The sequence below is a fragment of the Siniperca chuatsi genome, linkage group LG9, assembly GCF_020085105.1.
Source record: "Siniperca chuatsi isolate FFG_IHB_CAS linkage group LG9, ASM2008510v1, whole genome shotgun sequence".
Lineage (NCBI taxonomy): Eukaryota > Metazoa > Chordata > Actinopteri > Centrarchiformes > Sinipercidae > Siniperca > Siniperca chuatsi.
The window spans coordinates 10,451,669-10,469,512 of NC_058050.1; the positions used below are offsets into that span (position 1 = coordinate 10,451,669).

The following is a 17,844-nucleotide window of genomic DNA, read 5'->3' on the forward strand; positions in this document are numbered from 1 at the left end:
TGATTAACCCCACAGCTGAAGATGTCATTTCAAAGCATGTCATTAACAGTGGTCTCTAAAACAGAGAAATCATTAAAGAGAAGTATCAATACCAAGACAAGTGCTCTAGATAGTATCTAGAGGTGCACCTCTAGTAATAAGCTTGCACACACTTACTTTTGATTTAAAGTATAGTACATTTGATTACATGGTCTGAGCTGACAGTAAAATTCATGCTTAAGAAAAGCTAATATGCTATAAGTTACACAAATTTTTAAAGAGTAACTTAAAGATCCCCTCCTGATATCTTTTAAGATATATAAAAATACTCTGCTTTGAATAATTTGTCCTTCTTTCTCATTAAAATATCCAGAATATATGAATCTGCAAATATTTTTGCTGAAAACAACGTCTTCTGCTTCACTGAAATGTCCATCCTTAGTGTTTGTGCACTGGAGGTGTTCTAGTTTCCACATCACACTTGTTGCAGTGATGTACAGGCGTACACCAGTACAATGTGGCATCAATGTTGGGTGTGGTTACAGGTGCAGGCACACTTCTGATCACACCCAACAACACCCATCAGTGATGCTGGGTATAGTTAGAGGTACAACAATTGAACACAGAGGCTTTTTATTGGACTAATATGTCAGCAAACTCAGAGATGCTTCTTGGTCAGTGGTAACCTGATTAGACGTGTTTAAAAAAAAAAAAAAAAAAAAAAAAAAAAGAAAGTCATCAGCACAGGGCATAAAAGTTAAAATTATTTGGACACTCGTCTCCCCGGGCCGAGGAGCCTGACCCTGAAGACTGGATAAATAACTGATGCTCCTTTCCCTCTGTAATCATTCAGAGCAGATTATACTGATGTATGTTTTGCTGCTGTGAGTCTGTCTGCAGACGTTTGAAGTAAATCTACAGAAAGACAAGTGGTTGCCTTGAGTGTTTCTTTATTCCGCAGAATTACCACTACAACTTTGAGTGCAGCGACTGTAAAATTCTAAAGATTTGCTGTCAATGGTCTCTCCATAGGAGAACAATGCCTCAAGCTGGTGTAAAGCGATTCTGCTGTTGATCATCTGTAGGAAACCAAATGAGAAATTGAATGAAATTCAAGCATGAAAAAACCCCCCCCCAAAAAAACAACTAAGGAACCAACTAGAGAGGAGACACTCAGCATATATCTTCCTGTACTGAAAACACTAAATTTAGAGCTTCACTCATTCACAATTACTAGATGCACCTGGCTGCAGAATCCATTGTATTAGCATTGGTCACTGTTCTCTTCTTACACTTGGTCACAATAGGCTGTGTCCTGTCCTCTATATGGTATGAGGGCAGCGTCCAAAAATAGGCCAGCAGCTAATGGCTATAGCTTGCTGTGTTTGTACTGCTGTTTATCTGGCTCTCGCATCAGGCCACAGGCTCATTAGCAGTGACTGGGGGATTCCTACCAGCACCACTGCTCCTCCAGTGGCTGCTCCCTAAGCGAAGAAGAAGAAGAAAAACTGGGGGAGTGGAAGGTGGCAAATGGGGAGGCACACAGACAGGAAGAGGGTGTAATTTCCTCAGGAAGCTATCAGAGCCATTTCTTGTATGACCTATCAGATGAAAAGAGGGAGAGAGAGAAAGTGAGACAGAGAGAAGTAGAGAAGGACAGAGACTGAGAAAAGTGAAAAAATAAGAGCCATGAAAGTCAAAAGTGCATTAAACAAACCTCCAGTGGCACTTGTCTCTAAGTTCACATAGGAACCAACCAGAAAAGGAAGTTACTGCACAGCATGAACGAAAGCCAGTGATGAACAAAAGGAGGAACAGCGAGCTCGTGTGAAAAAAGAGTGTGAATAGGAGAGGATGGCCTAAAACTGCAGGGTTTGCATGCACATTTTGCAAAAAATTTGAATTCCATCAAAGAGAAATTAAATAAAAGTAGGATCCTCAACAACATGAAAAGTGTGGTCATATACAACAATGTGTCCTCAAAAATAATTTCCCCATATTTTTTCAGACTTTCACAGAAATTATAAATGTTTCAACACCAGGAATTTAACTAATTATTTTTCCTACTTTTACTGACTTCAAGGCCTGTACTGCATTCACAAACTTCTAGGACTTACTAGGACTGGTAAACATAACTGTGGCTGCAAGCACTAGCCTATATGAGCCCTATAGACTAAACAGAGGGGGGGGAAGCAAGGGGCCTTGTGAGGAGGGAGGTTGAGAGTGTGGAGAAGAAATTAAAAGAGGGGACACACACTGCAGCAGGAAATGAAGAACAAGGCAGTAACAGCTGAAAAAAAGAAAAAAACAGGCAATGGAAACATAAGTGTGAGAAAGTCTGGAAAGTCTAACACGCATAGAAGCATTCAGAAACTGTGTTTAAGCAAAGACCTACACCTGAAAGCTTACAATCTTGACCAAATGGTTTTGGCTACAGCTGGCAGAGTTGGCAGTGAATTAGCACCTCAGTGAAAACAGTGAAAACATGCTCTATAGTCTGTGCAATTTTTCAGTATATTAAACTGTTAAATGTACATATGTCATAATTGTAAGGCAAATCACACAATAGAGTTGTACACACTTGAGGGCAAATATACCTAGTAACCTCTCTTTTTGCAAATATGCAAAAACAGCAAGTTTTTGTAAATTAGTGAATCTCACATGAAATTGCATTAAATGCAAACCCACTTATTCTGACATTTGCTTGGCTGCACAACTCACTAATTGTTGGGGTTACAAGTATTGTATGTATTGTGACCTAAAAAATAAAGTCACTGGGCAAGAAAAGGCAGACAAACACTGTCTTAAAAGCACACTTCACTGACTTTACACATAAAGTTCAGTTTACACGTCATGAGGAGTATTACTCAGCCTGTGAAAACGGTTGTATGATGTGGCTTGGGAGGCAGCTTTCTAAAGTCTGAGAAAATAACCCTAATGACGGCATCAGGTTATTATGATGGATTGGGCTCGAGACTTCTTATCCAATCTTAACAAATAGTCTGTGTTACAAACTGGGGATGCAGAATTTGAAAAACGTGGGCATTTACCAGACAGAGGGTCTGATGAAAGACACTATGGAGTTGCAATAAATGCTTGGCCCACACTAGTGACTGAAAGTCAGGACATCTCAACTTCTGCTGCTTTGATTTTGACCATTCTTTTTAAAATCTGTCTTTCGCAAGCTCCCCAACTTGCCAAAAGGCATTACTTCTGAACAGATTAGCCCAACAGACAACACAAGCATCTTAAATTATTCTACAAACACAGACTTGATTAAAGATAAGGCTCTTATCAATTCCAAAGATAAGACATTTCAAGATAACAAGGCCTAATGTGACTGAAAGTCTACATGTTAGTGCAACAAGGTAAAAGGGCAACACAACAGTGGTCTGAACATTACAGAGGGCAAAGTTATCCCAGAAATCTCGTCACTGCACTGACAGTAAGCAAACAACAGAGGAGAGGGTGCACTGTGAGATACTGAAGATAGTGTAGCACAGCAGAGTGTGTGTATAAGGCAAGTGACATCAGTGTATGTGTGAGAGAGGGAGAGGCTTGTCTGTGGTGAAGGTGTAAGAATATGCCGTCTCAAAAAAATGTTTTAACTACCACATCCTTTTTTTCTTCTCCCATCCCTCCTTTCTGTATATTGCGTCTCTCCACATCTTCTGTTTCATTTTCTCTCTCTCTCTCTCTCTCTCTCTCTCTCTCTCAACCTCCCTCCTTCGTCTCCTCCACCTTCAGCCTATGTAAAGCGGCCCCTTGTACGATTGCTCCAAGACAGCCAGTGCATTCATGGCCGGCAGACAAGGGCCAATTATGTAATTTAACGACCATTACGTAGTGGCTAAAATAAGATTATGGCCAACAGCACAGGGAAAACACAGGCAGGTCTTTTCATTGATTCACTGGATCCTACCTTGCATGTTGCTGTTTTTTTCTTTTCAGCTATGTCCAAAGGAATTATATTGTTGAATCCCTCTGGGTTTCCCAATTTCTAAAAGACTTTTTGCACCACTGAAATGTCTCTTCTGAGAGTTTTACTGCAATGACCTTTTCTTGATATGATTTTATTTGGATACAACCACTGCAGAGAATCATTGACCTTCTCCTCATATGATTTCAGTCGAATAGACATTGCTTTCTGTGGTTTTTAAAAATGATGCTGAACAACAACCCCCCCCAATCTCTGCACAAGACTTCCCAGCATTTTAAGGATGATGTTAAACAAGGTATCCCAAATAACAAGCTTCTGCTGTACCTCTTCCCTTCTTCATGCACAGAGCCATGCATATTCACCGATGCATAACACACCTCTTTTCTTTCGTCTCTCCTTAGAGCCAAAGTACACTTCACTCTCCTGCTCCAACAAACTGCCAACTCCACCTAAACTCACCCCTTCATCCTCCTCCCCCCTCTCTCTCTGTCCCCATATAGAGGTCATTGGCTTCATGGAAACAGTTGATAGGCCGGGGCCAATCGACTGGCATGGATTGACAGTTCACAGTGAACCTCCAGCTTGGCCTAACTGCTTCCATGTGTGTGTGTGTGTGTGTGTGTGTAGTCGTAGTAGTAACTGCTGAGGCCAACCACAGATACCTCTGATTTTGTGACAAAAACTGCTTCTTGTTCATTCACAAGTCTGTTTGCGTGTATTTGTGTGTCCAGTGTTCATTAGCTGCGGATTTTAAAATGATACCAAACAAAGCAGCAACAGCAAGCTGATACTGAATATTTTTGGAAGGAATTTAGCCTGCCGAGAATCAAAGTCTTCAAGGCTAAAAATGCCTCTGTACTTGCACACAAATACACCTTGGTTCATGATGCTAACCTCATGCCAATAGTGTGCAATCCAGATATGCAACATTCTTCTCTCTCTCGCAGGATAGGCCTATTAATAAGGCATCGAGGATTAATTCAGTCTTTATCCCAGACAGTTCTCTGTACTGACTACATAATCAATGTTTTACCTCAAATTTAAACCCATATCTACAATGAAAAGATAGGACAAATAACAGAGCTGATAACTTCCATATTTAAGAGTTTACAGCCAAAATATTCAAGGTACACTATAACACTGTCAGACTCACGATGGACAGTTGTTGTAGAAGTATCAAAATCGATGCAGCAGAATCTGAGATACCGTCTTTTTAAGTCCACGCATTCTTCTTCCTTGTCAAAACCTGCTGCCTACATTACCCATAATGTAACTTTACCACAAACCGTTCAGATGGAGATGCTGGTGTGTTATGCTAGTAGCGGCTAATGCAGCCTTGAGCCGCTAGCCTCAAACAGAGCTGAGGAGCAGGCTGCAGGGGTCTGGCCTTGTCCTTTTCAAACTTGTAGTCTTCAGCCCCAACCAACGCTGACTCAAGTTACATCACTTGAGGCAGTTTATCAGACTTCATGCAGCTCCCTCTGGAGCCGCAAAAGGCTTCATACAACATTTTTCACATATGCAGTAGTACTCCCCAAGACCTGTAAACAGGCTGAAGCCTAAAAAGTGCATAGTGCGCGTAGTTGCACAAAGCACTGGCGCACCTAATTAATCTGCAACAACATTGATAATCAAACAATCGTTTCAGTGATTAAGCAAAAATGCCAAAAATCCACTGCAAATATATTTGGTAGTGTTTTATGGTAGTAAACTAATATCCTTGGGTTTTGGACCGCTGGTCGAACAAAATAAGCAATTAAAATATGTCAACTTTGGCTTTGGGAAATTATGATGGAAAATTTTCACTACATTCTAACATTTTATTAACCAAACAATTAATCAATTATCTAAATAATCAATAATGAAAATAATTGTTAGTTGCAGCCCTAGTACACTTATCGGTATCAGCCAATGAGTGCTTTAAAAATAGGCTCTATCCATCAGGAGAGGTATCCAAATTATTTCCGGTATGTCATAATGTCATACTGTTATTACACATTATGTGCCAATGCACTTCACAAGGAAGATTTCAATACCAACCAAGAGCACAAACAAATGTAAGAGAGGACATTATATTGCTCTTCCTTCCTGTTAAATGTTTTTTTCTTATCTATCTGAATCAAAGGTCTAAAGATAGAGGGTGTTGTATCTTCTACAGATTGTATATAACCCAAATTAGTGATTTTGGGCTACATAAATAAAATTGACTTGACTTGACATAAGTATTTAGGGCAACAACTAACAATAATTTTCATTATTAATTGTCTGTCAAATCATTTTATCCATTTATCGTTTGGTTTATGAAATTTCAGAAATAAAAACAAATGTCAATTTACTCTCATATAAAGGCAAAGAATATGTAAATGCAAATCTGAAGCCAGTGAATTTGGGCCATTTTTGCTTGAAAAATGATTGAAGCATTTAATCTATTATCAAAAAAGAAAGCACATACACATAAGAAAACTGTAGTAATAAATCAGAACAAGTACTAATAAAGCAGCATCTGCACCAAACAACACAGTTACATTACAATTACAGGTAGGCTAAACTTTCCTGGTGGAAACTTGTGGTGGTATTGCATTTAATCAAAAAGAAAATGATGAATCTTGGTATTATTCAGAGTGACAATGGAAATTATGAGCTATTGTATAAGTGTCATTATCATGTATCTGTTGTAATGACAATTACAACAATATGACAAATACAAGATTCCTTGTTGTTCGTAAAGGCCTGAGTGCTAACATACAGCCAGCACACTGTCTGCACACACTCACTCAGACTGGAGGACCTTTCACCCCACCATACCCCCCATCTCTCACTCCTCAAGTGTAAACATCATCTATGGAGTCTAGTGTCGCTTTTTCCACCCTGACCCTCAAATGAAAGAGCCCATTCTCTGTTTCCTCCCTCTCTCACTCACACACTCTCCGTCGCATCAGCTTTCCAGCCATCTCTGTGACTCACACTTGGACAGACGGATGTAACTCTTTCCATTTTCTGCCTTTTTTCAGAGTGTGAGGAACAAGCTGCTGCAGCACAGGTTACGCTTTCACAAAATCCTCCTATCATCAAGAGTGAGAGCACGTAAACACTCACACTGAGATTGGCTGCATTTATTTTGGGGTCCTTCAGTTGTGTGGGGTGTATGTGTATGTGTGTGCGTGTGCGTGTGTGCGTGTGCGTGTGTGTGTGTGTGTGTGGGGGGTCACAGCTGCACACACGACTCATATGCCTCACACATGCACACACTTTGACCACACATACTGCAAGCAGGCAGGCTTGTCTAGTTTGACTGCAATGTGTGAATGACAGCAGAGAGATGACAGAGATTGGCAGGTGAATACACTGAACTGATACCATACGACTACTGAAGAGTGGCACTTGTGTTTTAGCTTTACAATGAATTAGGGCTGCACAATTAATCTAAATATTATCGAAATCGCAATATGGCCAGGTGCAATATCCAAATTGCAGATGCTGCAATTTTTTGATAAAAAAGGTCAAATGTGTGACAAAACAGCATTATAATGAAGTACTGTAGTGCTGCAGAGATGCCCTGGCCTATAAATCGTGTTCTCCAGATGTAAGAAAACATGTTTGGTAAAAACCCCAACAAATGTCACATCATGATTTTAATAGTTTTTTCAGTGAAAATTAAAATAGTGATCCAAAAATGATCATTCCCACCAATTGTTAATCATATATCTGTCAAAATAATCGCAATATGATTTTTTTTTACCATACTGTGCAGCCCTACAATGAATGCTCTGAAACTTACTCATGAAAACAATAGTCAATGTTTTGTCTATATTAAAACACTTTGTCAGCTCAGACAAGGGGAAGAACAAGTCAGTACAGATGAGTGCTGTGGGATTCTGTCTGGCGAATAGAGCTGCAGTGTCCTAATAATATTTTGTAACCTTCTTCCAAGTTCAGTTGCATTATGGGAACTGTAGGATCAAATGTTTTTGGAGCTTGCCCCATATTAGGTCAGGATATCTTGGCCTCTGCTGCTTTGATTCTGTCCATTCAGTTTTGAATCTGTCTGTGTGCTTAGATTAGCTGTGGTTCCAGTTAGCTGTGGTTCCAGGTAGGTGTCACACGTGCAGTACAGCATTACCACCTTCCTGTGCCCTTACATGCGCGCACACACACACATACACACATACACGCACACAATTTGGTAACTTCACCCCACCTCACCCACTGAGCTCATTCAGGAGGAAACAGTAGATTTCACTGCTGAACCGCAGAGAGAAGAGGAGCCCAGACCGCTCTGTCTCTCATTATCTGCTGCCCGTGCGTCAATCTAACTGCAGCCAGAAAAGAATACCTGTGTTCCCTTTGAAGTCCGACCCTGACTACAGTAAATTATTAGCTCGCCTGCAACACAGCTCCAGGCCCTTAGGACACCCCCTGGCTGTTCCACTGTAGGTGTCATTACCTGTCATTCCAGGTGGGTATCTCTCATAGAGGCTAACAATGACTGTTACGCCTCGCTGTAGCCCTATCTGAGTTTATCTTCCTACCTTCTGAGAGATAGTGGATGTGGGTGAGTTTACATAGGCCTATGACAATAGAGAGAGTGAGAGGAAGGGAGGGAGAGAGCGGCACAGCAACTCAGATTATAGCCAACATTCCTTTAAAAGGAAGAGAAGGTAGCCTTTGGGCTCCAGACAAGCCTGCACTTGTAAAACGTGGAGAAAGAAAGAGATGACAAGTGCAGTGCTCCTCTAGTCTAGCAGATCGTAACAGGAAGTGGCAGGGCCTGCTTCACATGGGGCCTCTGGGGTGCAGTGGCAGGCTGGAAACACGTCACAGTCTCCGAAACCGCCGCCTGCAACGCCCTTAACACACACATGGCAGCGTCTAAAAGTTAGCAAACCTAATCGTTATTAACATCCACTGGAATAATGAGTTTGTTAAGACAGAGCTCACATTGCAGACTAAAATCCTCGAGGAGTGAAAACCATAGAGGCACAAATAAGACAAACTGGCCTGGCAACTTGGCTTAAAAAAACAAACAAAAAAAACAAACAAAAAAAACACGTTCTTTGAGAAGTCATTAATGAAAACATAACGGCTTACTGGCAAGCACAACCCACACAGTTCCAGCCTCCTATCTTTAGTTAATGACTGCAGCGAGATAATGAAGCCACACTAGATGTACAGTAATTGCAGTTTCCTGTGAGTGCAGGAAACTCTCGCCTATTCTCCCCTGCCAATGTCCTCTGTTTCACATGGCAAAATCATCATGGGTAATCAATTATATTCAGACACTAATCACTGAACACTGTCTGCACTGAAACCCCCACTCTATATAGGTTGATCAAATGAGTGAGTGCTATAGGAAAACTGGGAGGGACTTATGTCATACTGTGCAGCATGTTTGTAGCCTCCTTTCATGTTATACAAAAACAGTGTTGACAAATAAATAAGAGTAAAACAAAAAGCTTGATCTGGTACTGATTACCCAAGTCTCCTTAATCGCACTGCTGTGATTCAAATGGACAGAGTCTAAAACAAAAATAGGCAATTTAGGAAGAAAATATACAAGTAGGTTCATACTCTATAGCTCTATTTTCTTTATGAAAAACAACCACAGTACTCCTGTGATAAATGTCAGAAGGATACTCTTGCAAAGAAGATAATACATAAAATTTAACAAGGTCACCAGCTATAAACTCCCCACTGACCACAAATGAAACAGCATAACTCCCTTTGAGAATATTAAAGTGATTTGTAGTTTGGTGATCTAACCTAAACGACTCACGATTCGTAAAATCCTAGATGGCTTTGCCAGAAAATACACACGGTCCAACTCTGCTACCTGAAGTTGTTATACCCTCATAACTGCTACTCCCATGCTTCTGACAAACACCTTTTGTTCCAATGCTACATTCATTAACCAAAATGTTAAATAAAACCGTTATCAGCTCGTTTTTTATCCAGAGAGGACGATATATGTTAGTGCAGACAGCCGAGCACAGCATTCCTGTATGTGGACGCTACCGTCAGCTCGGGCTATAGGAGGGGGGCTAAGTTAAGCTATTTGTCTCGGTAAAACAAATATCCATGACGATTTTAAATTTACCACACAGAGGCATAAAAGTCCAAGCTCTTTATAATGTTCGTCGGCATAGTTTTAAAATAATATACTCACCCGTAAATACACAGAAAACGCCAGTCGACGCGTCTAATATGTTTCCTGTTCGAAAGTTGTCGTGTGTCAGTGGGGAAAAAAACATTGTACGCGGAAGTACAACTCCAAAAAAAAAGAAGCACAGGGTCGATCAGACGGTGGATAAAAAGCCAAGGTTTGGCGTTTTTAAAATTATCGAGCACCACAATGTGTCCGTTAACACATTAAAAACTGGTTGTAATGTAGCTATGTGCTTATTTGTTTTTTATGAGCTCGACTGTTAATTAAAAAAACAACAAAGTAAATTGTTTAAACGGCTTGTTTCCGCACTGTGTTACACAGTAACCCGTCCCCATTGTTGAGACCCCACTCTGTGCTATACTGAACAAAAGTATTTTATAAGCGTGATATTTACGTTTTTACATTGTTTGTATTTTGTAACAATTTCGTTTTTTCCCCGAAATATTTGGCCGAGGTATGTCAAAGTGTTGTGTAGGCTATGTTATTTGCACTTTACAGAACAACACTGCTCTCAGTGACCAACATTTTACTAATTCTCTGATAATTATTAGCCAGTTTCCTAAATTGCCTGTTGCTAAAGCTGATTTCTCTCTTATCATCAGTAGGCTATTAGTGTCCGAAACTCCTTCTGCGAACAGAAAAGTTGTTTTCTTCCTAAATTAGTTTCTTATTTGCCCCTAAACAACCAAGATCTACCTAAAGCATACATTATTTCATTTTTATGTTGTTTTTTACAGCCCATCTGCCATAATATCTAGCCTACATTTGCCCACAAATAAATTGCACACACTACTGTAAAGCCAGTCTGAACAGATTACAGATGTTTGAGCACCATAAAGAACATCTGTCTGGCGTGAAATCAAAGCTACTGTATACAGAATTGCTTGCTCAAATCAAACTTTACTCCGCTTGGTTGCTGGTCGCGTCGCTTCTAGTCTAGTTTCCTTGCGCCACCTTGTGGAGAAACAAGACATGACTTGGTCCCTTCCTATCTGCAGTTTTTACATACTACATGCTTATCTAGTAAATCCTTAAGGTTTTAATGGCTCAGCTAACGTTTTGTCACAATAGAATAAGGTTCAAAGTTCATTCTTGAGCCTGAAAACAGCAGTTCACATAACAATTTCACCTCAAGGTCCATTTAATATCACATGATCTTCATCATAATCAGTGTTCATGGAATTGTAGAGATTCACATTTCCTTTCTGAGCACTTTAAGGACTTAGCATCCATGGTGGCTTGAAATAAAGTCTATTTGGGGCTTATGTTGTGTTCTGTGTTTGCCGTTATTGGCACATTTGGTGAACTTCTACCCTTAATTGGTACTATGGCAGACCTATTAGGCTGAGTTCAAAAGAGTTTGCATCAGTATTAAAGCCCTTAATGGCGAGGTGCCCCCCCCCAACCCAACCGGTAGAGGCAGATAGCCGCCCACCCTGAGTCTGGTTCTGCTCAAGATTTCTGCCTGTTAAAAGGGAGTTTTTCCATGCCACTGTCACCAAGTGCTTGCTCATGGTGGGAATTGTTGGGTCTCTGTAAATAATATTATAAAGACTATGGTCTAGATCTGCTCTATATGACAAGTGCCCTGAGATAACTTCTGTTATGATTTGGCGCTATATAAATAAAACTGATTTGAATTGAAAAAAATGTGTTTAAGTATTAAAATGTGTGTGTGTCTGAATGGTCATGGCATTTAAACACTGACACTAACAATAAACTGCAATATAATGAGGACTTTTCCTACTGTGGTCCTTCCTACTAGACTCTGCTTTCCCATCACGTTCCCTCCCGTTGTTTGTATCATGGTCATAACCTTGATTAAATCTAGTCTGCTGTGTGGTGATTTAAGATTGTTGATATGATAGTTAAGGTCATAAGGTTGTTTCCTCTACTGTCATGCTGTTTATGTTCAAAAAGTGCAAATTTACTCAAAAGATGTTTTAAGACCTCATACGTCATGTCACTGATCGTCACAACTTTAGAGAAGTATTTACTTTGGATGAAGGGTTTGAGGGCTGTGTTTCTCACTCAGGTTATAACTTACCAAACCTTTGTAGATGCTGTCTCACACCTTGAATATGCATTAAAACTAGTCATTTCCTAATTGGTGGTGAGAGGTTTGCACATGACAGAGATGGCTAAGAAACATCTACTGTTTTGTGTTTGCATTTATCAGCACATGTTGAATGAACTGCTATTTCTACTATCAAGTGGAACTACGGCATAGGCCAATAATAAAATGTAATAGTGATTAAAATACAAGCCCAAAAAATAAGTCCAACAGAGTTTGTAACAGTCAGCGTTTAAGTATTAAAATGTGTGTGTCTAAATGGCCATCCTTGTAATGTAGGCACATGTTCTACAGACTGTAATATTATATTTTTTATTATTATCGTTATCAGTATTATTGTTATTATAATGTAAAAAATGTTTTGTGTGTGTGTGTGTTTTCACCAAATTATTGTGCCAGGATTCAAAGTAAAACAGGAAAACAATAACTTTAATACACCAAATTGGAAACAAGTTGTAAAAAATACATGACACCATTAGCATTAGATTCTATATATTACTTTCATGAGCCATTCTCTGATTATTCAATTAATGCTTTCATTAATCTAATTAAGTGAGGACAAAATATGGGCTGTTTTAACAGAAATCTGTATCCGTTTGCTATGATGAAATCATACTTCTCAATTTGAATTCTTAATTTCTTCACAATGTAGCTCTCTACCATAAGATAGCGCAAATTATTTTATGACATTCTTGAATCACATATTTGCAGGAATGCAAAAGAAGTATGTCATTATTTTGTATCAGTGCAGTGTAATTTGTTTTTTTTAGTAACATCTGAATTGTTTATATTATAATTTACTAACTACAGGAAATATAACATGATCAGGTAGGAAAATGTAGTTTAATTCCAAATATTTAAATGTACTGTGGTGTCCAAAGGAACATGCCTCTGTTTTATTAAGGTTTGTTCATTGGCATAAATAACTAGGCGATGGACAACCTGCAATGAATTTCAAACATTATGAGAGAAATTTGACGGAACAGCTATCTTTCGTTGCTCGATGTCACACAATGAATCCATTCAACAAACTCAGTCAACAACAGTCCACTATCCAGAATATTGTTTATTGCTTTTGAAGATATTAATCTTTTTCTTCTTTTTTGCACTTTCCATTTTTCCTCTTTACAGTAAAACAAAGAGAGATGACAGGTAAAACCACAGCATTGTCATTTTTGGATGTGTACACACACATACACACACAAAGGAAACAGTATTTACAGCTGTTACTTAGTGTACTCCACATGGAGGTGACTGGAGGCCTTTCCTGTAGCAACTCAACAAACATAGAGCTTTACATTAACTTTACAATAGAGCTTTCACAACTAATCGTATACCGCCACTGTTTGACAAACCATAGGCTATAAAGGATATGAAGCTGTACAATATGGTTTAGTGTTCACTCTGTGCTGAGAAACTGGGCTGGAGAAAGGATGTTTTTTCATTAGATCTGGGTAGAGCAAAGATAAACAGTTTTTGAATATTTTTCCCCCCACTGTTTAATGTCCTCAAGAAAACCCAATTGCCCTGCTGCTGGCATGGACAAAAAGCACTGATTGAAAAATAATCAAAACAGATTTTGGGGGGAGGATTTAAAAAATAAAATGCAAAGACCAATATTATTCACATTGGACTAATTACAGTACAGTTACACTGGGTGAATGCTAACTATAAAAATAAGTCTACCGGCATATTTTTGAACCCAAAGGGTTTGTACGTTGGGCATCTGGCAAAAATGACCAAAGGGCACAATTAATTGGGGTTAAGAAAATCAGAGACAATTCCCAGTGTGAACTCTGTCCTCATCATAGAAAAACATCTTCAGAGTGCAGATTTTCTGCCATTAATAATTTAAACTTTGATACACCTAAGCTTATAATTTTTCCAACATGTTAAATACTGAATTAAATCACAACAATACAGCTAAATCTTATCATAGTGAATAATAATTAAATGTAATGTACACCATAATAAAATATATACACAGAAATATTCATACAAATTTCTATATTGGTCCAGCTCCCTCTGCTCTCTTTTTCTTTCCTTTTAGAAAATGTGCAGGAAATACTTGAACCACAGGACAAAATAAATATCCACAGACTATCACAGTTAACACTATTAGAAATATGGATTTTAACATTTAAATTAAACCTGCAAGAAACAATATCATATAAAAGTAAGTGCAAAATAAACTTAGGGGCAACAATTTTACTCACAGGATTACGGAGATGAGATGATTTCATTGAAGGAGACGTTGACTGAAAGGACCACAAGGTGGCAGTATTTGACTATGTCTCAAAAGTCATAGTGATTATATATAGTCCAAATCTCAAGAATTACAGGACAAATCTGTAAAATTGGATCGATCTGAGCATTATTTGTTGTTCTGTTCTGTTAGTATGGGGATGTTGTTTGTTAATGTTTGTCAAGGCAGGCATTTGCTGTGTTGTAATTTACCACCTCACTGCCTTCTATCATAGCTCGGCTGCAGACAGCAAATTGTACTGTTGGCAACGCTTAAAACAAGTGTACAAATCACGGAGCGATCATTTGGTGTGAGAGATCAAAACAGAAAGGACAAGATGCTGATACAGACAGCCGATACCCCTAAAAACCGTACGCCCCATATATTCTAAGACGGACAAGTCGGTAGTGTAATGGACTGTAGGCAAGTTAAAAACTTACACAGCAAACAGGGAAACAGTAATTTTAGAAGTAAAGAACATAACTGCCTTTCCTGGAAAAAGTATCTATCAAGAGTGATTGGGGAGTTGACAATTGAAAGCAGAAAAGTGTCTCCGAGAAAAGAAAGGAGAGAAGAAGAGAGTTATCAGAGCACAGAGTGGCAAGATGGTGGACGCAGGAGAGAATGTATTAGCTGTGTATCATTTTGAGAGTCTCTGTCTCCCTGTGTCTTTCATGCAGAGCCATGGAAGGGGAAAGCGACGGAGGCAGGGACGGGGGTGGAGGAGTGATGGGCATCAGGCTCTTCAGAGGATGTGGGGATGCTGGCGGGGGGAGAGAGGAGATGGGTGGCAGCCCGCTCCCTTTCTTTCCATCCAGCACTATCTGTGATCGGTTCACCAGGCTGGATTCTTTCCCAATGCTGAAATCATGCTCGTTTTCATTCTCCGAGCTGCAGTCGCTCAAATCTGTGATCTCCAGGTCTGAGTCTGACTCCGGGTCCTGCTTCACCCCTCCTCTCCTCTCCGTGGGGCTCTGCTGGCCTGTACCAGTCCCGGCTCCCAGGGCGACCGCTCCTAGCCCCAGACTCAACCCCGTGCCTGGAGGATTGGACTCCACCCTTTCCCTTTCCCCCAATGATGCCCCGTTGCCAATGTCCGTCCGACCCATTGACAGGCTCCCCGGGTAGGGTGGCAGGAAGAGTCTCACTGGCTGACCACCCGCCGTGCCGTTTGTCCCTCCAGTTTGCCCCGTTGCTCCCCTCTCACCCCCACCTGCCTCCCCTGGGGGGAGCAAGGAGGAGAAGGGGTGAGGCAGCTGGGAAAGGCTGCTCTGCAAAGGGTTGGGGTAGAACTGGGAGGGGTAGAGGGAGCCAGGGGGCACTTTGGGGCAGTTATTGAGAGAGAAGGCCCCTGGGAGGTAGGGGTTGAAGCCCCAGGGGTAGTCAAAGGGTGGGTTGCGTGGGTACGGGCCCAGCAGGGACGGGGGTTTAGAGTAGCACGGGGTACCTAGGATAGAAAAAATCCAGAGATGGAGGTTAGCTCTCAGAAGGGCCAAAGGTTTCTTGACATACAACATCCAAGAATGCTCACTAATTATGCTCAACGGTATTAGCAATTCTAATCAGAAGCCACAGGGGCCAATTCTGGCACGGTTGCTTTCAACAAAAAACCTGATGGTTCATTTATGCATGCCAGCACTGTGTAGTACACCCACTTCACGCTGCTGAAAACCAGATGTGAACACAAAGATTCTACACTGCAGTGAAAAAAAAAAATTAACAACTAATCAAGCAGAGTTTACATCTTCCAATGGCTTATTATATCTGTATGTTAAAAGGGAAATATTTGCAGACATGCTGCCTCTGTTTTGACTGCACATCATCACAGTGGTGACAGTCACCTTGTTGAAACATCTAGCTGAGAAATAATAAAGAATACACCCTAGTCTGTGTACTTCCAGAGGTTAAGTGACTGACAGAAAGGAAACTTGCAAACTGTCGATCTCTTGTCCCCCCTCAATGTTTTGACAAGTCACCGTATCATTTCAGATTAAACTAAAAAGCTGTAGCAAATAAAATATTTCACCGTATTTGAATTCAGTTCCTTGTAAACATCACTTGATAAAAGGAAAAGGGGGTAGATTTGCGGTGATGCTGGAATTCAATTTTAATGAACAAACAAAAGCATTGCCTCTCAACCTACTGTACTTCCTTCCAACTGACAACCAACTCTCTGCTGCACCCTCTCAGTCTTCCTCACTCTCTTTCTCTCTCTCTCTCTTTCACTCTGTTATTTACTATGCAGGGCTAATTTGACAGTGGTGAAGTCTCTGCGTGCTGGGCCAGGAGTAGCTGGCAGACACATGAATATTGAATCAGTCAGGCAGGCCTCACTTGCTTATGAAAACACAGTAATGGGCGCCCACAGGCCACAAACTGAAGCCTGCACCCTCAATTAGGGCCTTCCTGCCTGGGAAGGGATTAGGACAGCGGGGACACATGGGAGGGAGAGGAGGGTGAGAAGGGAAGAAGGGGGGAATAGGACCTGAGGACAAACAGAGTGGGGAGGGAGGGGGGCAGGTTGTGTGATGAGGAGTGCATGTGTGTGTGAGTACATCTGTTTACACACTACCTCTCTGCTCTCTGACATTCGTACACATTCTGATGCACGCATAGAGTGTGCAGAAATACAAACAAAGGCAGATGCATTAACGCACGTTTACTGTCAACCAAGCAAACATACACAAATCCACGCTGCGTTCGTTGACACTCACATGCAGAGAAAGAAGAGGACAAATGCGAGCAATCATGCTGAAAAGATGGATGATTTCTCCAGCTTTCAACTTGTTTCTTACCACTGCTGATATGCATAATTCACAAGCTAACCTGGCCTCTCTCACCTGAAGCACAGCCTCACTGCAGGCTGTGATGGGACAGCCATCTCTCTTATTTCCTTTAACAATAAATGTTCATGCCTCCTCATATCCTCATTCCCCTCCCTGCTCTCCTCTTTCCCTCTACCATCTCCTCTTCCTCCTTGTTTAAGCAGGTCTGTTTTCTGTGTATACACTGCCTTTTCCCCCTTATACACCCTCTGTACAAGCTGTCTTTTTCCTCATGAAGAAGGCTTTGTCTCTGGGATACTGAAAGATTCCTATTTTTGCACTGGCACAAAACTTTTCTTCTTCTATTAGCTCACCTGAACTGAGGAAGGGGAATGTGTCCAGTCTCAGCTTGTCTCCTTCGGGCCCTGGTGCTGTGGTCCCTCGATCAAACAGGGACGTTCCCCTACCAGAGTCTGGCAAACGAGGAAACAGGGACTGTATGGCCTGAGCGACAAAGAGGGGGAGAAAAAAAGAGAGTGGAAATAGATTAAAATTAGCTTGTGTACTTCCCAAATAAAGCACACAAATTGCTACAAGTCCCCCATTATGGCACTGCTGCGTTGTGCAGGGTAAAGTCATATGTTGACGGCAGCACCTTGCAGCATGTGATGCAAACAG

At 40.7% G+C, this 17,844-nt stretch overlaps 2 protein-coding genes across 10 annotated transcripts in view; both read right to left on the minus strand.

The window, feature by feature from the left end:
- The window catches only part of arhgef1b (Rho guanine nucleotide exchange factor (GEF) 1b), a 42,347-nt gene extending 31,935 nt beyond the window's left edge, over positions 1-10,412 (minus strand). For both annotated transcript variants that reach the window (XM_044208777.1, XM_044208776.1), the window contains exon 1: positions 10,083-10,412. The gene's annotated coding sequence lies outside the window, so the exon portion shown is untranslated. The remainder of the gene's footprint in view (positions 1-10,082) is intronic.
- A 2,792-nt stretch (positions 10,413-13,204) lies between these two features.
- The window catches only part of erfl1 (Ets2 repressor factor like 1), a 98,560-nt gene continuing 93,920 nt past the window's right edge, over positions 13,205-17,844 (minus strand). For all 8 annotated transcript variants that reach the window (XM_044208788.1, XM_044208787.1, XM_044208792.1 and 5 more), the window contains 2 exons: positions 17,541-17,670; positions 13,205-15,848 (listed from right to left, as the gene is read on the minus strand). In XM_044208788.1, coding sequence (XP_044064723.1) covers positions 15,031-15,848; positions 17,541-17,670 — 948 coding nt within the window. In that variant the 3' untranslated portion in view covers positions 13,205-15,030. The remainder of the gene's footprint in view (positions 15,849-17,540; positions 17,671-17,844) is intronic.